Source organism: Myxocyprinus asiaticus, chromosome 9, assembly GCF_019703515.2.
Source record: "Myxocyprinus asiaticus isolate MX2 ecotype Aquarium Trade chromosome 9, UBuf_Myxa_2, whole genome shotgun sequence".
Lineage (NCBI taxonomy): Eukaryota > Metazoa > Chordata > Actinopteri > Cypriniformes > Catostomidae > Myxocyprinus > Myxocyprinus asiaticus.
This window is the reverse complement of record NC_059352.1, coordinates 39735836-39754159: the sequence shown is the minus strand read 5'-3', so window position 1 is coordinate 39754159 and position 18324 is coordinate 39735836. Positions and strand designations below refer to the sequence as shown.

At 36.2% G+C, this 18324-nt stretch overlaps 1 protein-coding gene across 2 annotated transcripts in view; it reads right to left on the bottom strand.

Moving 5' to 3' along the window:
• The window catches only part of LOC127445823 (bone morphogenetic protein receptor type-2-like), a 42353-nt gene extending 26272 nt beyond the window's left edge, over nt 1-16081 (bottom strand). The window contains exons 1-6 of one of the 2 annotated variants that reach the window (XM_051706225.1): nt 15285-16081; nt 2670-2852; nt 2403-2579; nt 1595-1702; nt 766-857; nt 434-661 (exon numbers count right to left, since the gene is read on the bottom strand). In XM_051706225.1, coding sequence (XP_051562185.1) covers nt 434-661; nt 766-857; nt 1595-1702; nt 2403-2579; nt 2670-2852; nt 15285-15360 — 864 coding nt within the window. In that variant the 5' untranslated portion in view covers nt 15361-16081. The remainder of the gene's footprint in view (nt 1-433; nt 662-765; nt 858-1594; nt 1703-2402; nt 2580-2669; nt 2853-15284) is intronic. The other variant, XM_051706226.1, reaches the window with a different exon arrangement.
• Nucleotides 16082-18324: the final 2243 nt, after the last annotated feature.

Here is an 18324-nt window from a genome sequence, read left to right as displayed (position 1 = left end):
ATATGCATTGTAAAGTCTAGATTCTAAACTTTAAAATGACACCTATTTTGTTTGGATAAAGCAAATGGTTATTCATTTATTAAATAATAATAATATTTATTTTTTCTGCAAGGAATTCCCCCCACGGTATAAGCTCAGTTCAAAGAATTCTTCTACCAATAATTTATTTATTTTTTGTATGTTAAAAAAAGAAATACAAAGCCTGTCATAATTACTAAAAAAGAAAGTCACAAAAAGATCTAATGCAATATCTTGGGATTATATATGCAGTATGAGAGATTTATTAAAAATCTTTGTGGGCAGGTAATTTTTGACTGGGAACACAAAAAGAGTTAGCACAAATCAACACAACACAAGGGTTAAGAAGAAAATGCACCTTTACTGTTCAGAACATTTTCTAGTTTGGGGTTTTCAGAGTTCTTGAAATACTCACATGAGGGTAGATCTCTAGCAAGAGAAGATACTCCGTCCTGCCTTCCGTGCCCACACGTTCCTCGCTCTCTAAGAAGCGTGCTACATTCTCGTGGTCCAGGAGGAGGTGGTAAATCATGCGCTCATTAGTAAACTGCTGGCGGTTAGCAGAGTTGAAAACTTTCACCGCCACAGAACGCTCATCCAGTGAACCATGATACACTGTTCCATATCGGCCTCGGCCAATTAGCTGTCAGGAAAAGACAGGAAAGACATGAATGGAAAACAGGAGAAGAAAGATAGTTATAAAGGAAGATATACAGACATAATCAAGCTGTGATTGGGGTCTCTTACCTCCAGCAGTTTGAGGTTGTCTAAATCTAGAGAAGGAGGAGAAAACACCGTCTCCAAAACGTCAAGGCTGTGCAGAGAGTGTTTACCACGTCCTGAAATACAAGCAAGCACATAAATCTACATGCCCTCACTGGTAGAATGAATCTAAGATCATGCTGTGACCCCAAAAGTCAAATAAAATCTACTATGCCTTCTTGCGCTTTTAAATTACTTTTAAAGAATATTCCGGGTTCAATAACAGTTATGCTAAATCGACAGCATTTCCAGCATAATAATGATTATTGGCCCCATTCACTTCCATTTTAAGTGCCTCACTGTAACCTCCATTTTTACTTTTTTTAATAAAAAAGGAGGGATGAGTCGAAATTATTGTGGTAATTAGCATTATGTCACAAATGCTGTTGATTAAGCATAACTTGTATTGAACCCGGAATATTGCTTTACCTACATATCTCAAGGTAATTTTAAGTTCACACAATTGTTGTGCTAGTGTAACGGTAGCCAGCTGGTAGGTAGCTGTGCGGTGTGTAAACCTCACTCCCCTAGCCTCAAGAGGTGCACTAGCAACTGACACTAGATGCTGTAGCCTTTAGCCTCCTCATTAGCGTGCCCGCCTCCCATGCTGGAGATGCCGGTTCAAATCCCACTCAGAGCGGATTGAGCAGCACCAGTTACACTTGTAATGTTTTGCTTGAAAAGTATGCTTGTGCGTTTCTTTCTTTAAAATGAATGTCACTTAGTTTTTTAAAAAAAATGTGTCTAATGCAATGACATTTTGGGGCCACAGTATATTTAAAGTAGGAATCATAAAATCACTATGGTAACTCACCTCTTAGCATGCGATACCCAAAAAAAAGCAGCACAACAAGGACAGTGACCATGGAGACAGTTGCTAGTGTGACAACAATGGCTTCCTCTCTGTAAAGCCGGCGAGAATCTTAAAGGGATCAAAGACAAAATGTTAATAAACTGACCGGAAAGTGAACTACATGCAAATATTCACCATGAAAGTTGTTATTAAAGAGTTTATATTTGCAAGAGATAATCAAGGCTTTTGATTCTGGTTTAAATTATTATTTAATGCAATGACTGATTGACAAGTATATCAGCGGTCCTTCACTGCTGTTCGGGAAACACCAGGCAGGATTAGCATTTACACTACAAATGTGATGTGGTCACATGCATTTTAAACTACATCCAAATCTGGTTTAAGTGATCAGATTGGCCATTATTACAAACACTCACATACACTTCCGTTTCCATCTGCTGAACTTAAAAACTGTCTATTTTTCTCTGAAACACACACACATTGACCTTGTATCCACCTGGTATTAAGATGCATGTCAGGTATCCTTATTTCCTTTTAAAGCCGGCAAAGTTTAAACTCTTGTTTTAGCGCAGTGGCTGATTGACAGGTGAGGAGTGACGCTTCACTGCTGCCGGAAGTATACAGGACGGATCAGCGTTTACACCTCAAATGCGATGCGGTCACATGTGTTTTTGACCTCATTCGTATCTAGTTTTTGAGATCTGATCACAAAACATTTTAGACCTCATTTAGACCTGTATTTAACGCTGGCCACATGTGATCAGATTACCCATCTTAAAACCAGGTGCAAATGGGGTTACAAACTCACAGAGAGGCTGTGCAGTGGTTGGGGAGGGGGGAGGGAAGTCCTCAGTAAAGTTCATGTTGCACATGTCTTTGTTGCAGCAACAGAAGCGATATGTTCCATTCTTGACCACTGATGGTGGGTTGGTCACCAAGCAGCGGTCAGAGCATTCCTGATAGTCACCTAGATTTGTCCAGCAACCTGTAGGCACACAGAGGCGAGGTGAGAGAGGTTGCATGTGACCAAGTTCATTGCATTTGTTTTTGTGTTTGTTGGAGTGTAACTGTCAACCTTGCTTCACTAAGAAAATTTCATTATTTTTTTTCCCCCAGAGTCCAAAACAGTGACCTCCATGATTACAGCGAATGGTTGAGTTCTCAAGAAAGACATGCCCTTTTCCACGTCCACCAATCTGCTCTGCCAGAGCCTGCAGCTGTTCTGCATAAGCGCACTCCCTCTGCTCACTCTGAGCAGCTATAGAAAGAGACAGAGAAAACAGTAAAAATGAGAGCAAGACAAAGGCAGACAGAGAGACATCATCAAAATATTTCACAGAAAGTTGCATTTACGGAGACTGTTTAATGCTGCACAAGTGACAAATGCATTTACAGAGAAATTACAATTGCAGAAATAAAGATGACATTAGTGTTTTAATTGTGAAATTATCAATATAGAAATATGAAATTATGAATTAAAATATGAAATTAAAAATAACTTATAAATATACTCTGTCATGACAATGGCAAAGATTAAGGCTGCACTGAAGCTGCATGTTATTTACACAGAACCAGTGCAGCATCAGAGCCTCCTTTGACACCAGAAGCTGAGGTGAGTCAGAGCTGGCATATTTTAATTTACTGTAGGTTATATGCAGCAACCAGGCACAGAGTCTGCTTAAGCAGCGTTAAAATGATTGTGTAAAAATATCTTTAGAAACTCCATTGTTTAAATGAGTAAAATTAATTATATTGAAAATATAGCATGGCTTCATGTACCTCATTGCTTAATTATTTATCTGCCTGTATGGACCCTTTTAAAATTTCTGGGTTTGGAATGCGGAATAAAGCAACCTAGTCTCATTGAATGAACGTTACTATAACTACATTTTTGCAAACTGAGATTTATGTGCCACGTTCTACTTTTTGCTGCAATTTCTTGGTGAAATTAACACTAGAGGTGCTACAACAATTATGCATTTCATTCACTTTCACACAAATCACGAGTACAATGGCTGATTATGACTTTATAAACACTTATTTTTTGCTCTGTTACTCACACACTGCTATGTAATGATTTCAAAACACTTTTACTCTAACGTATTATTTCAAAAACGATATATTTTAATGCTTGTATTACAGTCTCAACAACATTTACACACTTATTCCAACATGATAAGGTTGCGCAGTAGCTCACCTGACAAAGTTATGGACTTTGAGCTGGGAAGACCGAGGCTCTAGCCCAGCCATGCACACAAGCTGACATGTGAGCCGAAAGTGTCATTCAAGTGACACAAAAAATTTGCTTTCATGTCGCATTTGCTTTTAGGACACTATCGGTTAGGTTCAGGTTAAAGTTTAAGGTAAAGGAGGTACATTTTACTCATTAAAACCTCCATTTAATATTAGAGCTGGGTGATTCATCAAATTTTATTTTCAATTATGATTTTGGCTTCCAACGATTATGAAAACAAGAATAAAATGATTACTGTGCCGCAATTAAAGATTCTTTATTAAAGTTCAAATAATAAGGAAGTGGGTTATGAAAATAAACTCCGAAACTGGTATTTCTCTGTGCGGTCAACAGCGCATCTATGAGTTGCTTGAAGTGACTGGGGAAGAGACTGAATCTTCTCCCGGGTGATGCACACTCTGGCGCGGGGACGCTCGTCACTCGCGCACGTTTGTTGCAGCTAGATTATACCATGATGGCTCGCGACGTAGTGAATCATAACATATGTGTTACGTTCACTGTGTGTATCTTATCATGAAGACAATCGCCGATACGCAGCTCTAATAAGAAAAGAAAGTTTGTTTTTTGTGAGTTAAAGATGGATCGAAGTGAACATTAAGGTAAGAGAGTGTAGTCTTAGCCCATTATACACTGGAACAAAATAAGTTTTTGATTAGTCTTTTTTGGCTTGCTTTCCAAAATAATATCTAAAACTCATTTAAAACAGCGTACATTTATTTACTTAAGGAGCTATACTGCAGAAGAAAAACATTTTATCGGAGAATGTTAAATACAATATTTAATCAGGGCTCGACATTAACACTTGTCTGGGACAAGTGGATTTTTGAAGGGGCAAGTGAAATAGAATTTTACTTACCCGACCGGACAAGCAGACTGATTAAAATGTCAATAACGAAAAAATAACTGGCTATATTTGTGATAGCCTAGGCCTGTGTCACTTATTAGAAATTTCATATTCTTATTCTGCTGTTGAAAGTAATCCAGAGCATGTAATTTTATAATTCGCTAGCGATCTAATAACAGCTGCTCCCTGTTTGATTGACAGGCGGCATATGTATGTGTGCTGAACATGCACGTGATCCGAAAATGCTCACGCTAATGTGCACCTGAACGGTTAAATACATTTCAAAATTCTGCCAAAATGGCTGTCTTGGTGAGGTATTCATGTAAACACAGAGAGTGATGTCTAAAGTGAATGTAAACAGCAGAGAAAAAAATCAGATTTGTATTAAAATGGTGGACTTGTAAGTATAAATGTAAGCTAACAGACCTGCTGCCATCTAGTGTGTCATTATAATAATCAAACAACCATAACAAGAAAACGAGAAAACACTCACTGCCCTTGACTGGGTAACTTTAGTAGCTTTAAAAAGTATTAATGTATTATAATCATACAGTGAAGACCAGAAATGGTTTTATGTTGTATTTCATTCTAAATGTTTACTTGAATACTTGATAGACTACTGCTGTTAAAACTTTTAAAGCTGTTAAAAAAAGCACAGAATTTTCTTAATTTTTTTTTCTATTATTTTTAATCTATATCTATTCATTGCTGTTTTTTGTTGTTATTTTATTACTGACTGTTTATTAGTCTTGAGTAATTAAGAACTTGAAACCATTCATCCATAATTAATAAATTAGTTAGTGTTATTATTGGTTGTGGTTTTGAAGAACTGGTATTGAGAACTGACAAATTTCACCGACTACTGAAATTTTGGTATTTTGATAATGTATAGCCTTTATTGTACATGGTAGATCTTGCTGCAATAACATGGTGAAAAAATAGATCTCATTCCATAGAAGTATGAGCACCACTGCTGTAAATGGTGGTAATGGAGGCTTTATTTATTTGACTACTGTACGTAACAAAATATAACTACCACATGACAACAGCCTCCTCCCCTACCCAGTGCAGTTTACATTTCAAGTTCAGGGAAATCCACTGTTTAAAAAGACAATTTAAAAAAAAAAATTTCAATAAATGCATGATGTTTTCAAAGTCAGTGAGTAATCGTGTTAAATAATCGTGATCTCAATACTGACCAAAATAATCGTGATTATGATTTTTGCCATAATCGAGCAGCCCTATTTATCATTCACCTTAAAAACCATGTCTGATTATGGAACCATTTCACTCGCGTTTGGTGCCCTCCGCTGGATATTTCACAGGGAAACTGCAGCAAATATTTGCGCCTAATGAAGCACGTAATTTCGTTTTGCAAGAATTTTGCCACGGTCATGTAATTTTCATGAGATCAGGATGGAATAAACTATTGCAACTATTGCTTCTATAGCAGTGAATGGAAAACCACAGCAAATTATATTTTTGCATTCCCATTTCCTCCCACAGTTTAAGAATGAATCGACTTGTGCATTTCCACGACTTTTTGGAAGAAAAAAATATAGAGAGATGGAAAATGTGATGATAAAATGTGTTATCAATTACTTTATGCCTCATTCTATGAGTAGAATGCACATGAGGTCAGTAAAAGAAGCTGTTTTAACCACTCGATAATGATTTAAAGTAATATATACACTGGCAGCCAAAAGTTTGGAATAATGTACAGATTTTGCTGTTTCGGAAGGAAATTGGTACTTTAATTCACCAAAGTGGCATTCAACTGATCACAAAGTATAGTCAGGACATTACTGATGTAAAAAACAGCACCATCACTATTTGAAAAAAGTCATTTTTGATCAAATCTAGACAGGCCACATTTCCAGCAGCCATCACTCCAACACCTTATCCTTGAGTAATCATGCTTAATTGCTAATTTGGTACTAGAAAATCACTTGCCATTATATCAAACACAGCTGAAAGTTATTTGGTTCGTTAAATGAAGCTTAACATTGTGTTTGTTTTTGAGTTGCCACAGTATGCAATAGACTGGCATGTCTTAAGTTCAATATTAGGTTAAAAATGGCAAAAAAAGAAACAGCTTTCTCTAGAAACTCGTCAGTCAATCATTGTTTTGAGGAATGAAGGCTATACAATGCTTGAAATTGCCAAAAAACTGAAGATTTCATACAAAGGTGTACACTACAGTCTACAAAGACAAAGGACAACTGGCTCTAACAAGGACAGAAAGAGATGTGGAAGGCCCAGATACAACTAAACAACAGGATAAGTACATCAGAGTCTCTAGTTTGAGAAATAGAAGCCTCACATGTCCTCAGCTGACAGCTTCATTGAATTCTACCCGCTCAACACCAGTTTCATGTACAACAGTAAAGAGAAGACTCAGGGGTACAGGCCTTATGGGAAGAATTGCAAAGAAAAAGCCACTTTTGAAACAGAAAAACAAAAAGAAATGGTTAGAGTGGGCAAAGAAACACAGACATTGGACAACAGATAATTGGAAAAGAGTGTTATGGATCTTAACCCCATTGAGCTTTTATGGGATCAGCTAGACTGTAAGGTGCGTGAGAAGTGCCCGACAAGACAGCCACATCTATGGCAAGTGCTACAAGAAGCGTGGGGTGAAATGTCACCTGAGTATCTGGACAAACTGACAGCTAGAATGCCAAGGATCTGCAAAGTTGTCATCGCTGCACATGGAGGGATTTTTGATGAGAACTCTTTGAAGTAGTTTAAAGTAGTTTAATTTTTTTCTAACTGTAATAGTAATTTTTCACGGTATTAATGTCCTGACTATACATTGTGATCAGCTGAATGCCACTTTGGTGAATAAAAGTACCAATTTCTTTCCATAAGAGCAAAATCTGTACATTATTCCAAACCATACTTTTGGCCACCAGTGTATATGCAGTAGAACACGTTTAATTTGTCTTGTTTAGATTCTGTTGTATACTGACAGAAAAATGTAAACAAAGTAGTAGGTGGAGCCCCAGGTCACACCTACTGATGACATGGACCAATGGCAGCAAGAAGGTGTTTAGCAGCCAGTAAGAAGTTCCTAAAAGTCCGCCCAGTCGAGCTATTACGAACCACGAAACAAATGCAAAAACACCTTCTTTTTGCCCAGATTTTGTTCTAAATGACATCCCATTCATTCTTCTATTTCATATGAAGTATATCTGGGCCTTTAATGTCACTTCCTCAGCAGCTATATTAGAAGATTACATTAATTAAAAAGTAATTAAAGCCAGCGTAATATAATACAAAGTAGAATGTTGTGAATTTACACTAAACAATGGGCAACACACAAAAAGGCTATTATTAAAGAACAGCAATCCATGTGACAAATAAAACAGATTTATAATTTTGCTTATTATGTAAAAGTCCAAAAATATATATATATATAATTATATAAAGCCTTATGACATAATATAATTTATTGTCTACCTGGGCCTGAGGGAGCTTGAATTTCATGAAACAGAATTTCAACTGGCCAATAGCAGAAGAGGACAAGGATGTGACTGGTGCATTTCTGTGGCCATCAGTTGTTTTGAGAATGCAATATCTCAATCAGAAAGACTTTGTGAGAACAAATCTTTCTAAAGCGTCTTACTTATTGACAGACACAGGGCTGTGCAGGTGATGTTTTCAGTATGTATGATAAAAGTTTTTTCTTAAGGGTGGCAGATTGAAGACGCTATCTGTGAGGAATGCAGATAATGTTTATCGCGGAAGTGAGCTCAACTTTAGAATGTTATGTCCAAGGTCATCCTTTGCTATGATGTCCAAAGAGAAATGTCTCCCACTCTCTGTCTTTCTCTCTCCCTTCCATTCTCTCCTTTGTCTGCTTGCGGAGGAGGTTGTGAACATTCTCTGATAGCAACACAACTGAGCAGTTACTCAGGAGGCTCTATTCTACTAAACGCACATGCTAACCCTGGGAGCTGGTACAAAGACACACAGACATTTCCTTACCCACATTATGTCCACAGAATCATGTGCGTGCACACACTCAGGCTTATACAAACACATATTATCCTGATTTTAATTTATACATGTCCAGGAAACACACAATATATATCAATACTAATGGGCAGTTGACCCAACATGCAATTTTACTGTTTACAAAAAAAAAAGGCCAATCATTTTCCTCTTATATTTCAATAATTTATCATTTTATCATTTACATAATTTCATCATTTTTCTAAATTTGTCAGAGTTTGCCTCTAATGTATTATGGTATTATAATTATTGTGCGTGTAATTTTCATGACCTCATATTAATTGAGAGAGTACATGGAATATTTTTTCTTTAACAAGTTTATTTGTTACACTGCAGCACCACTGAAATGTAAGCCTTAAACTACTGAAGCCTTAAAGTTGACTAAAAGTGGTGAAAACCATTGTTTATTTTTTTTCTTTTGACAAAAATGTCCTTCATGTTTAATCAATATTTCATCAGGTCTATTTTAGTCTGACAAAAAAGGCATAGAATTTTAGTTGACAAAAATAACATTTCAGTTGGCGATAATGTGCAAAATGATAAAATATGTATGAAACTGTAACAGACCAAACTTTAACCAAATATTAATTTTGAGAAATGTATAAACTACTTCCATTTAAACATGAATCAAACATATTAAAGGTTAATTTTGTAAGTGTAAGATTAAAGGAATATTTCGGGTTCAATACAAGTTAAGCTCAATCGACAGCATTTGTGGCATAATGTTGATTACCACGAAAATGTAATTTGACTCATCCCTCCTTTTCTTTAAAAAAGGAAAAATCAAAGTTACAGTAAGGTACTTCCAATGGAAGGGAATGGGGCCAATTTTTGGAGGGTTTAAAGGCGGAAATGTGAAACTTAGAATTCCATAAAAGCACACATTAATTCTTCTGTTAAAATTAATGTATTATTTGAGCTGTAAAGTTGTTTAAATTGTCATTTTTACAGTCGTTTTAGGGTTTGTTGACACTACAACATCAGGAGATCAGTAGTTACAGAAATACTCAAACCAGCCCATCTGGCACCAACAATCATCCATGCGATTATCTAATCAACCAATCGTGTGGCAGCAGTGCAGTGCATAAAATCTTGCAGATATGGGTCAGGAGCGTCAGTTAATATTCACATCAACCAGCAGAATGGGGAAAAAATTTGATCTCAGTGATTTGGACCGTGGCATGACTGTTGGTGCCGGATGGGCTGGTTTGAATATTTCTGTAACTGCTGATCTCCTGGGATTTTCACAAACAACAGTCTCTAGAATTTACTCCATATGGTGCCAAGAACAAAAAACATCCAGTGAGCCGCAGTTCTGTGGATGGAAATGCCTTGTTGAGAGAGGTCAACAGAGAATGGCCAGACTGGTTTGAACTGACAAAGTCTATGGTAACTCAGATAACCGCTCTGTACAATTGTGGTGAGAAGAATAGCATCTCAGAATGCTATTCTGAGATGTGGGTTAGCGCTGTTTTGGCAGCACGAGGGGGACCTACACGATATTAGGCAGGTGGTTTTAATGTTGTGGCTGATCGGTGTATATAGGATCTGTTTAAGGTAAGAGTAAGGTAATAAACCTGTAATACAGCTTATTGTAAAGGTGTTCAGCTTAAGCAGGGAAATCCCCAATATACTATGAATGGAATTCTTTCTAGATTTTTCTTTGTTTAAAAAAATTAATAAATAATCAATTTAAAAAGTGTAAGTACATTGTTAATATTTTGCAGGATTATTTTTTTCTCGTAAATTTTTAGTCAAAAAAAAAAAAAAACTTTTGTCAATAAACATTTTCATCCATAGTTTCTTTGAAGAGAAAAACATACACTTTTATTATACAAATCTATAAATTTCATCCTAAAATCTTAACAATTAAATAAAAAAGTTCATGTCCATGTTATTTGCCAACTACTGAACCAGTTATAATACAAATGCAAACTATTCAGTGAGGTTGAAAGCTAAACGAATTTTCCTGTACAGTATCTGCCAATGGTGGTTTCTGACACTGGCTGACACATCAGCTTAATGAGCAGTCAGCCAATAGGAAGTTCTGACACAGGTTGACATATCAGGATAATGAATGTGGTCTATTCATCCCTCTGTGACTAACACCTTGGGGAGGAAGACTCTATGTGTTTGTAAGTGTTTGTTCATAAAGAGGACTGTTCTGATGGCTTGAGTGGAGAAAACCTGACTTGCTGAAGCATAAAGCAAGTGAGAAAAAGAAAAGAAAAATAATAAAATGTCTTTTCAAATGTATTTAGTGTGTTATTGAATGGACTAAGGGAACAAAGTGATGTACAGCCAAGTGTCATGGCAGCATTTTTGCCTCATCAGAAAGCTGCAAAATAATTTTTAATTGTACCCTGGACAAGCTAATCCCACAGCAAATTGCTCTATAAAGCACTTCAACAGCACAACAGCAAACAAAATTCAACTCGGTGAAGTGGATAATTCATGACTCTCCACTTCTAACAGCGCTACAATGCACAGCAATGTGCTCCCGACCTACATACTGATTCACATCTACCACTTGCAGCCAAAAAATACTCCCTTGCCTTTGCACTAATCTGTCCATCCATACATACAGCTGCTCTAATTAACTATTTGAGTACACAGAAAAATTTCACAAAATTAGAAATATTGAATATGCGTGTCTGTGTGTGTGTGTGTGTGTGTGTGTGAGGGAGAGAGTGAGAGAGAGCAAGAGAGGGAGTCAGAAGTAAAAAAAAAAGAAGTGACTTAAAGGGATAGTTCAGCCAAAAATTTGTATGACATTCTTTCTTCAGCTGAACACAAAGATTTTTAGAAGAACATCTCAGCTCTGTAGCTCCATACAATGCAAGTGAATGGTGATCAGGCCTTTGAAGCTCCAAACAGGAGATCCATAAAACTCTAGTGGTTTAATCCATGTCTTCTGAAGCGATCCAGTTGGTTTTGGGTAAGATCAGACCAAATTATAACTCCTTTTTCACTGTACATCTTGCCATAGCAGTCTCTAGGCACAATCATGATTTCAAGCTCGATTACACTACCTAGTGCTTGACGCAAGCGCAGCGTGCTAGATGGCGCTGTAGGAAGTGTAATTAAGCTTGAAATCAGGATCGCCAAGGAGACTGCTGTTAAGATGTACAGTGGAAAAGGAGTTACATTTTGGTCTGTTCTCACCCAAAACCAACTGGATCGCTTCAGAAGACATTGATTTAACCAACGGAGTCTGATGGATTAAGTTTATGCTGACTTTATCTCCTTTTAGGAGCTTCAAAGGTCTGATCACGATTCACTTGCATTGTATTGACCTACAGAGCTGAGATATTCTTCTAAAAATCTTTGTTGCCGAAGAAAGAAAGTCACACACATCTTAGATGGCATGAGGGTGAGTAAATGAAGAGAGAATTTTTATTTCTGGGTGAACTCGAAACTTCGCAAGCTCATGCGTAGAAATTTTGTACTCCGCTGCATAAACAAGTTAAAGTTTGGTGAACTCTGAGCATTGAATCCGTATGACAAGAGTACGCATGACTATTGAAAGATCGAAACTTCACATGCTGGCCTCTTCAATTCAAAGAATACATATTTCAAAGCTGTGTTTTATTGTTGCAGGAAAGTTAGTAGACAATATATTTTTACATATTAAATATAATATTATTTTTATTTGTCATAAATTGTTTACACCAAAAGCCCTCCCGCGTGACATCATAGCCTGGTCCATTGTCTGAAAACAATTTGCATGCTCAAAGCCTAGGGTGAATGCCCCTTTAGGGCAGACTTGTCATCTGCCATCCCATAATCCCAGTAATTAGAATGGAGCAAATGTTTTTGAATTTAAAGGAATAATTCACTCAAAAATGAAACTTTATCATCATTTCCTCACCCTCAAGTCATTACAACTGCATGTTATTTTCTTTCTTTCATGAAACACAAAATGAGTTGTTAGGCAGAATGTCCAAACTGCTCTTTTTCATACAGTGAAAATGGTTGGTGTTTCACTCTGTCAAACTCCAAAATAGACAAAGAAGCATCATGGAAGTATCATAAAAGTATGACTTGAGAGGCATATTCCAAGTCTGAAGAGATAACACATCTTTGTGTGAGAAACAACCATTATACACTGATAATCTTCCCCTCTGCTAATGCTCTCAAATCTAATTTGCACTTGAGTTCAATTAAAAAATGCTGCCTTTAGAGTGATTGAAGCCAAATGCCATTGGTTGTCTCATGTGATGAGAATCTGTCAAATCAAACACAAGTTAAGCATGGAGTTCCACAAGGCTCTGTATTAGGTCCTCTGCTATTTTCCCTGTACACGCTTCCTTAGAACAGGTTTTTATTTTTACTTGTTCATGCCAAGGACCTCCAAATATACGGATCTCCTTGTGAGGTACTTCCTTCCTAAAATATAAAGGCAGCTATATATTTTTGTGCATAAAGACCCATTTATACTATGTAAGGAAATAGTAAGCATGATAATATAAAGGCCATGTTGTTTGCTAAATTAAATAACTGGCTTTTATTTGTCTAAGCTAAATGTAAACAGGGGGACTAAAGCAAAAATAAAATAATAAAATAAATAAAATAAAAAAGATTAAAGTGTTATCTAAAAATATATTAATTTTGTATTAAGCTGACAGCATATTTTTTTCTACCCACTATTAGAGTAATAATGTCTAAACCAGAGGAGAAAAATTTATTTAGCGCTTTTCATAATAAACTCCCTAGAAAGATATGACACATACAAACTATTTTTGAAAGTATATACACTGCAAGGAAGCAGAACTCAGCACTTTTAATATAAATATAAACATTTATAAAAAAAAAATTGGTATGTTAATATCAATATTAATATATATAATATTTTTTTCACAAAAAATGTATGCAGATTTGTTTTTATTTCTTACCGTTAAGTTATGACTGGTCCATAGAATAAAATAATCATGATTAATCTCATGATTTCGGTCTTTAGAAAGCAGAAAATGCAGAAAACGTGGTAAATATTACCCTTTTTCCAAAACATTTTTTTTTGTAGAACCCCTAACACCCCCTTACGAGCCTCTGGGGGTTCCCTAATCCCCAGTTTGAAAACAAATGCCTTAGGAAACATTATCAGGAAACAGGAAATTAGTTTTCAATTGTTATGCAGAATATACTGACTTGACTTGATATAGAGTCATATGGACCACATTGATACTTTGATGGTGTTTTTTTATTCTTTGGAGCTTGGTGGTATTAGTCTCCATCCACTTTCTGAAGATCTCTTTTTGTGTTTCACACAAATAAGAAAATAATAAATGGTTGGAATGACATGGGGGATGACATTTTTGGGAGAACTATTCCTTTAAACCTGGGTATGTAAACAAAGCATGTTTTTAAAGATAAACCATCCCTTATGCTCTCATACTACAGAGAGTACAGAACAAATCAGAACTACACCACTGAAAGGACACACCATCTCAATGCTTCACAACTCACTGTGTCAAAAAAAACATGTCAGTCTCTATGGCAACATGACACTTACTGTCCTGCCTTTGATTTTAAGTTCTAATGTGTGATGTATATACACTTGCACACACTACACACAAAAGAAACAGAGACAATTCCACACTAAGGAATGTGGTGACTATTTCAGGAAGCACACAAAAATACTGTCACACACAAAAGAAGAATTACAGGGGAGGAAACAGCAGTGTTTACACAAACACATAGGTTTGGTGGAAAAATGTTAAAGGTCAAGCTACACGGACTGAGGCAACATGGGATATCAGAGGTATCCCTCTACACTCTACAACGTAATCACATAACTACTTTTATGACACCATAAGAACTCAGATCTGTAGTGGACATAAGCAAGCTTTTAGCACTGCTGAGTGATGTACTATACGCCAATATCTATTTGAGTAGATATTTGGCTCTGGTTTCAGACTGAATGGTCAGACTGCAGGGTTAGCTGTGGAGGAGGCGGAGCGATGAGCCACAATGTGCCATTTAAGCTTCAAACCGCATAATGAGAAATTACTTTTCATGCTTGTCTTATCAGCTAATCAGTGTTTAGCCTTTATTCTCCCCTCATGAACCCCATATGCAGGGTCAGCTCTTATCTTATCTGAGCGATGCTCAGTAGCTCCACTGCAGCTCTGGGGCTGGTACCAGAAAAAGAGCATAAACACACACAAACAGAGAGAGAGAGAGAGAGAGAGAAAGACATATATAAATGGACACATAAACACACCTACACACATAGAGAGACCCACAAGTGTTTAAAGGCACACACACCACATACAAACAAATGTTGCTTGATAAATGACGAACACAGTCTGCTGACACACACCTACTCACTGTATTTCTTCTTCACAAGTACACACACGCACACACAAGGGCGTAGATTTGGCTTGAACATTTGGGGGGGTTGCAGCGTGCAGCATTTACATATTTACATTGGTCATGGTATAAATAATTACGCCTTCAATATGAGAGGATATGGGATATTTGGAAAACTAGGGTGTGAAACAGCAATTTTCCTGTAATTCTGAGATATCTATTGTCATTATTTCTACTATTACTTACATGTTACTGTTACTTACCAGCTACAGGGCCAAGAAGAACCACCATGGCAAACAGTCCAACGTCAAGAATGGTTATTCGGCCTTCAACTGCCATGTTTTCTTTTCTCCTCCTCTTTAAACAGAATATTTTCTGCTTTATTCTCAGTCACTTGTATTGCTGTCTAGGCTTCAGAGTACAGACACACACAAAATATTTGTGCTTTGGAGAATCCACCATCACCAATTTCTCAAAACAGTGTCAAAAATATTTTAGAATGGCGACAAAATGACAGTCACAGTTTAAATCTCAGTTTAAAATAGTCTTGGAGACCTCAACGCATTGATCTTCATTGCTTTATTTCCTTCCACCAGGAAGCATCAAATGTTACCAGATGAAGACTGTGAAACATGATTGAGTAAATGTGTGCTGTATTAAACCAAATAAATACATCTCATCAAACTTTTCCCCTTTGTTCCTAAGCACGCACTTAAACCGTTTACCAAATGCAGAGTTTCGGCGCAGTCATATGGGACATCCCGAGCCCGCAAGTCTCCTCGATGGTCTCGCACATTTTTAGACAGGCAAACATCCGTTTCGTTGTTGCCGACAGTTAAAACGTCCATTTGTCGTCATATTCCTCGCGTTCGTTATCTTTTGATCTTCGTTTGAGGAACGTTCTCTATTTCCATTATGCATGGGTTATTTTATTTGTTGTTGTTGTTGTTGTTGTTTTTCTCCCCCTCGTCCGTACTCCAAACAACGGGAAAGGCACCAGAAGACGGTCGGGAAGGTACAGCAGCCTAGACAGCGACTGGAAACGCCTCGTCTTCAGGTTGTCTCCGTTATCTGCTTGTTCGACGTGGGGGCCGATTTATAATAAAAAGAGGCGAAGCGCCCTCATGCGACAGACTGATAGAATAACACCATGTGAAGACACTGAATACGTTCAATGCGAGAGGGTCCTCGCTATATCGCAAGCCGTTTTGTCGTTTAAAGCTTTTGTTTAACTATCCGTAAAATTATATTTTAGATATCTACAATTGCATTTTGACGAGTCACAATTATAATTTGACTAGTCAGAATGCTAATTAGAGATATCTACAATTATAGTTTGACTAGTAAGAAAGAACATTAAAGATATCTGTTAATATATTTAGCCTAGTCGAAATTCCATTTAAGAGATCTGCAATGACGTCACACATTTCGTCACTAGTCACGTCACACATCCACAAAGATGATTAGAGATATCTGTAATTCAGTTTTGACTAGTCAAAATGATATTTTCCGATATCTAAATTGCCCTCACCCTTAGTCGATCTGCTGTGTTGTGACCTACAATGACTCTTCATTACGTAGCGCTATCGAAGCTGTTAAAGTAACTAGCTGCAACAGAAAGATTAAGTCGATGATTGAGAACTTAATAAACAATTATTGTTGCATTTATATATGTTAAAAGGTCTCCAGTTAACTATGTGTAGCAAAGTGATTGTTATATGTTGCAGCACGGACCAATGTAAGTGTAGCCTAAATGATTAATAAAGACAGACAACCACAAACGGGTAAAATCTGTAAAAATGTGAAATTGGGCAAATAAATTCATGATGTAGTGGTTTAATGCTTCAGAATCAAGGCACCCATGTTTTTTAATCCGTTAAAAATTTTAAACACAGTTAAAAAAAAAATAAAAAAATACAGTCAATTGAAAAGAGAGAAGCCTCGTTCAACAATTTAAATAATTGATCATAACTGCTTTTAAGCGGCTGTGAATTTACTAGTTACTATAAATTCTGCATACTGAATTAATACATAGCCTATATTAATTAATAGTACTAACAATTAAATACATTTATTTAATTAGTATATTAAACATGCTTGTGTATTATTTGCCAATACCGTTATAGCCCACTTGATGGCAGTGTGTAACAGCAACACTGAGAGAAGGACTGCTGTGTAGGAGTGAAGAGACATGGATCAATAAAGTTCGTTTCTAATTATTATAAGCCCACTGTAGACATGCAATGTGCACTTGACATTTGAGCTAATGTAGGGGTCCCTTCTGATTTTTTTTGAGTTTATTTGGGAATGATGGCTGATACAATTTATTTTTACAAGTGCTCCATCATCACTGTTGCTTATTATTGGATTTTTATTTATTTTTTAATTGCAAAATTCAGTTTAAAATAAACCAAACATGCAAGACTAACATTAAAAGATAAATTCTTTATCAGACAAAATGGCGGACAGCAAACATTTCCAAGGTAGGATTTTTTTTTTTTTTTTACTTAATTTTTTTTTGGGGGGGGGGGCGGTTTGGTTTGTTTGTTTTTAAGGCAGGGCATGGCAGAGAGTCAATTTGCATAAGCATTTTATATATCTGTTGAAGGAATTTTCACTAGTAAGAATGATGATTTAAGATATCTCTTTTAAAATTCTTCCCAGTCAGATTAATAATTGCAGATGTCTCCAAATAAAGATCTCCCTGGTCTGTCATCAATTTGAGATATCCATAAATACATTATAGATATCTTTAAATGAAAATTGACTAGTAATAGTTCAAATTAAAGATATCTCCTAGTCATAACTTAGTTTCAGATATCAAAAAATGTAATTAGGATATTTTTAAAGATGCAGAATTGTAGATATTTGCAATTGAATTATGACTAGTAAAAACCATATTACAAATATATTTAATTAAGTTCTGACTAGTCATAATTCAATTACAGTTTTACAATTACAATTTATTTTATCACTAGTAACAACTTAATTAGAGATATCTTAAATTATCATTTGTACTAGTAATAAATCAGTTGTTGATATCTGTAAAATTTCTACAAGGGAAAAACTCTATTATAGATATCTGAAAATAGTTTTCAATGCAATCTATTGGAAACAAATGACTGGTCAAAGTTGCATTGCAGATATCTTAAATGTTAATTATGACTAGTCAAAAATGCATAGCAGATATCGTCAATGTAAATTATGACTAGTCAGAAATGCTTTGTAGATATCTTAAATGTGAATTACTACTAGTCAGAAATGCACAACAGATATCTGAAATTGGAGTTTTGACTAGTCACA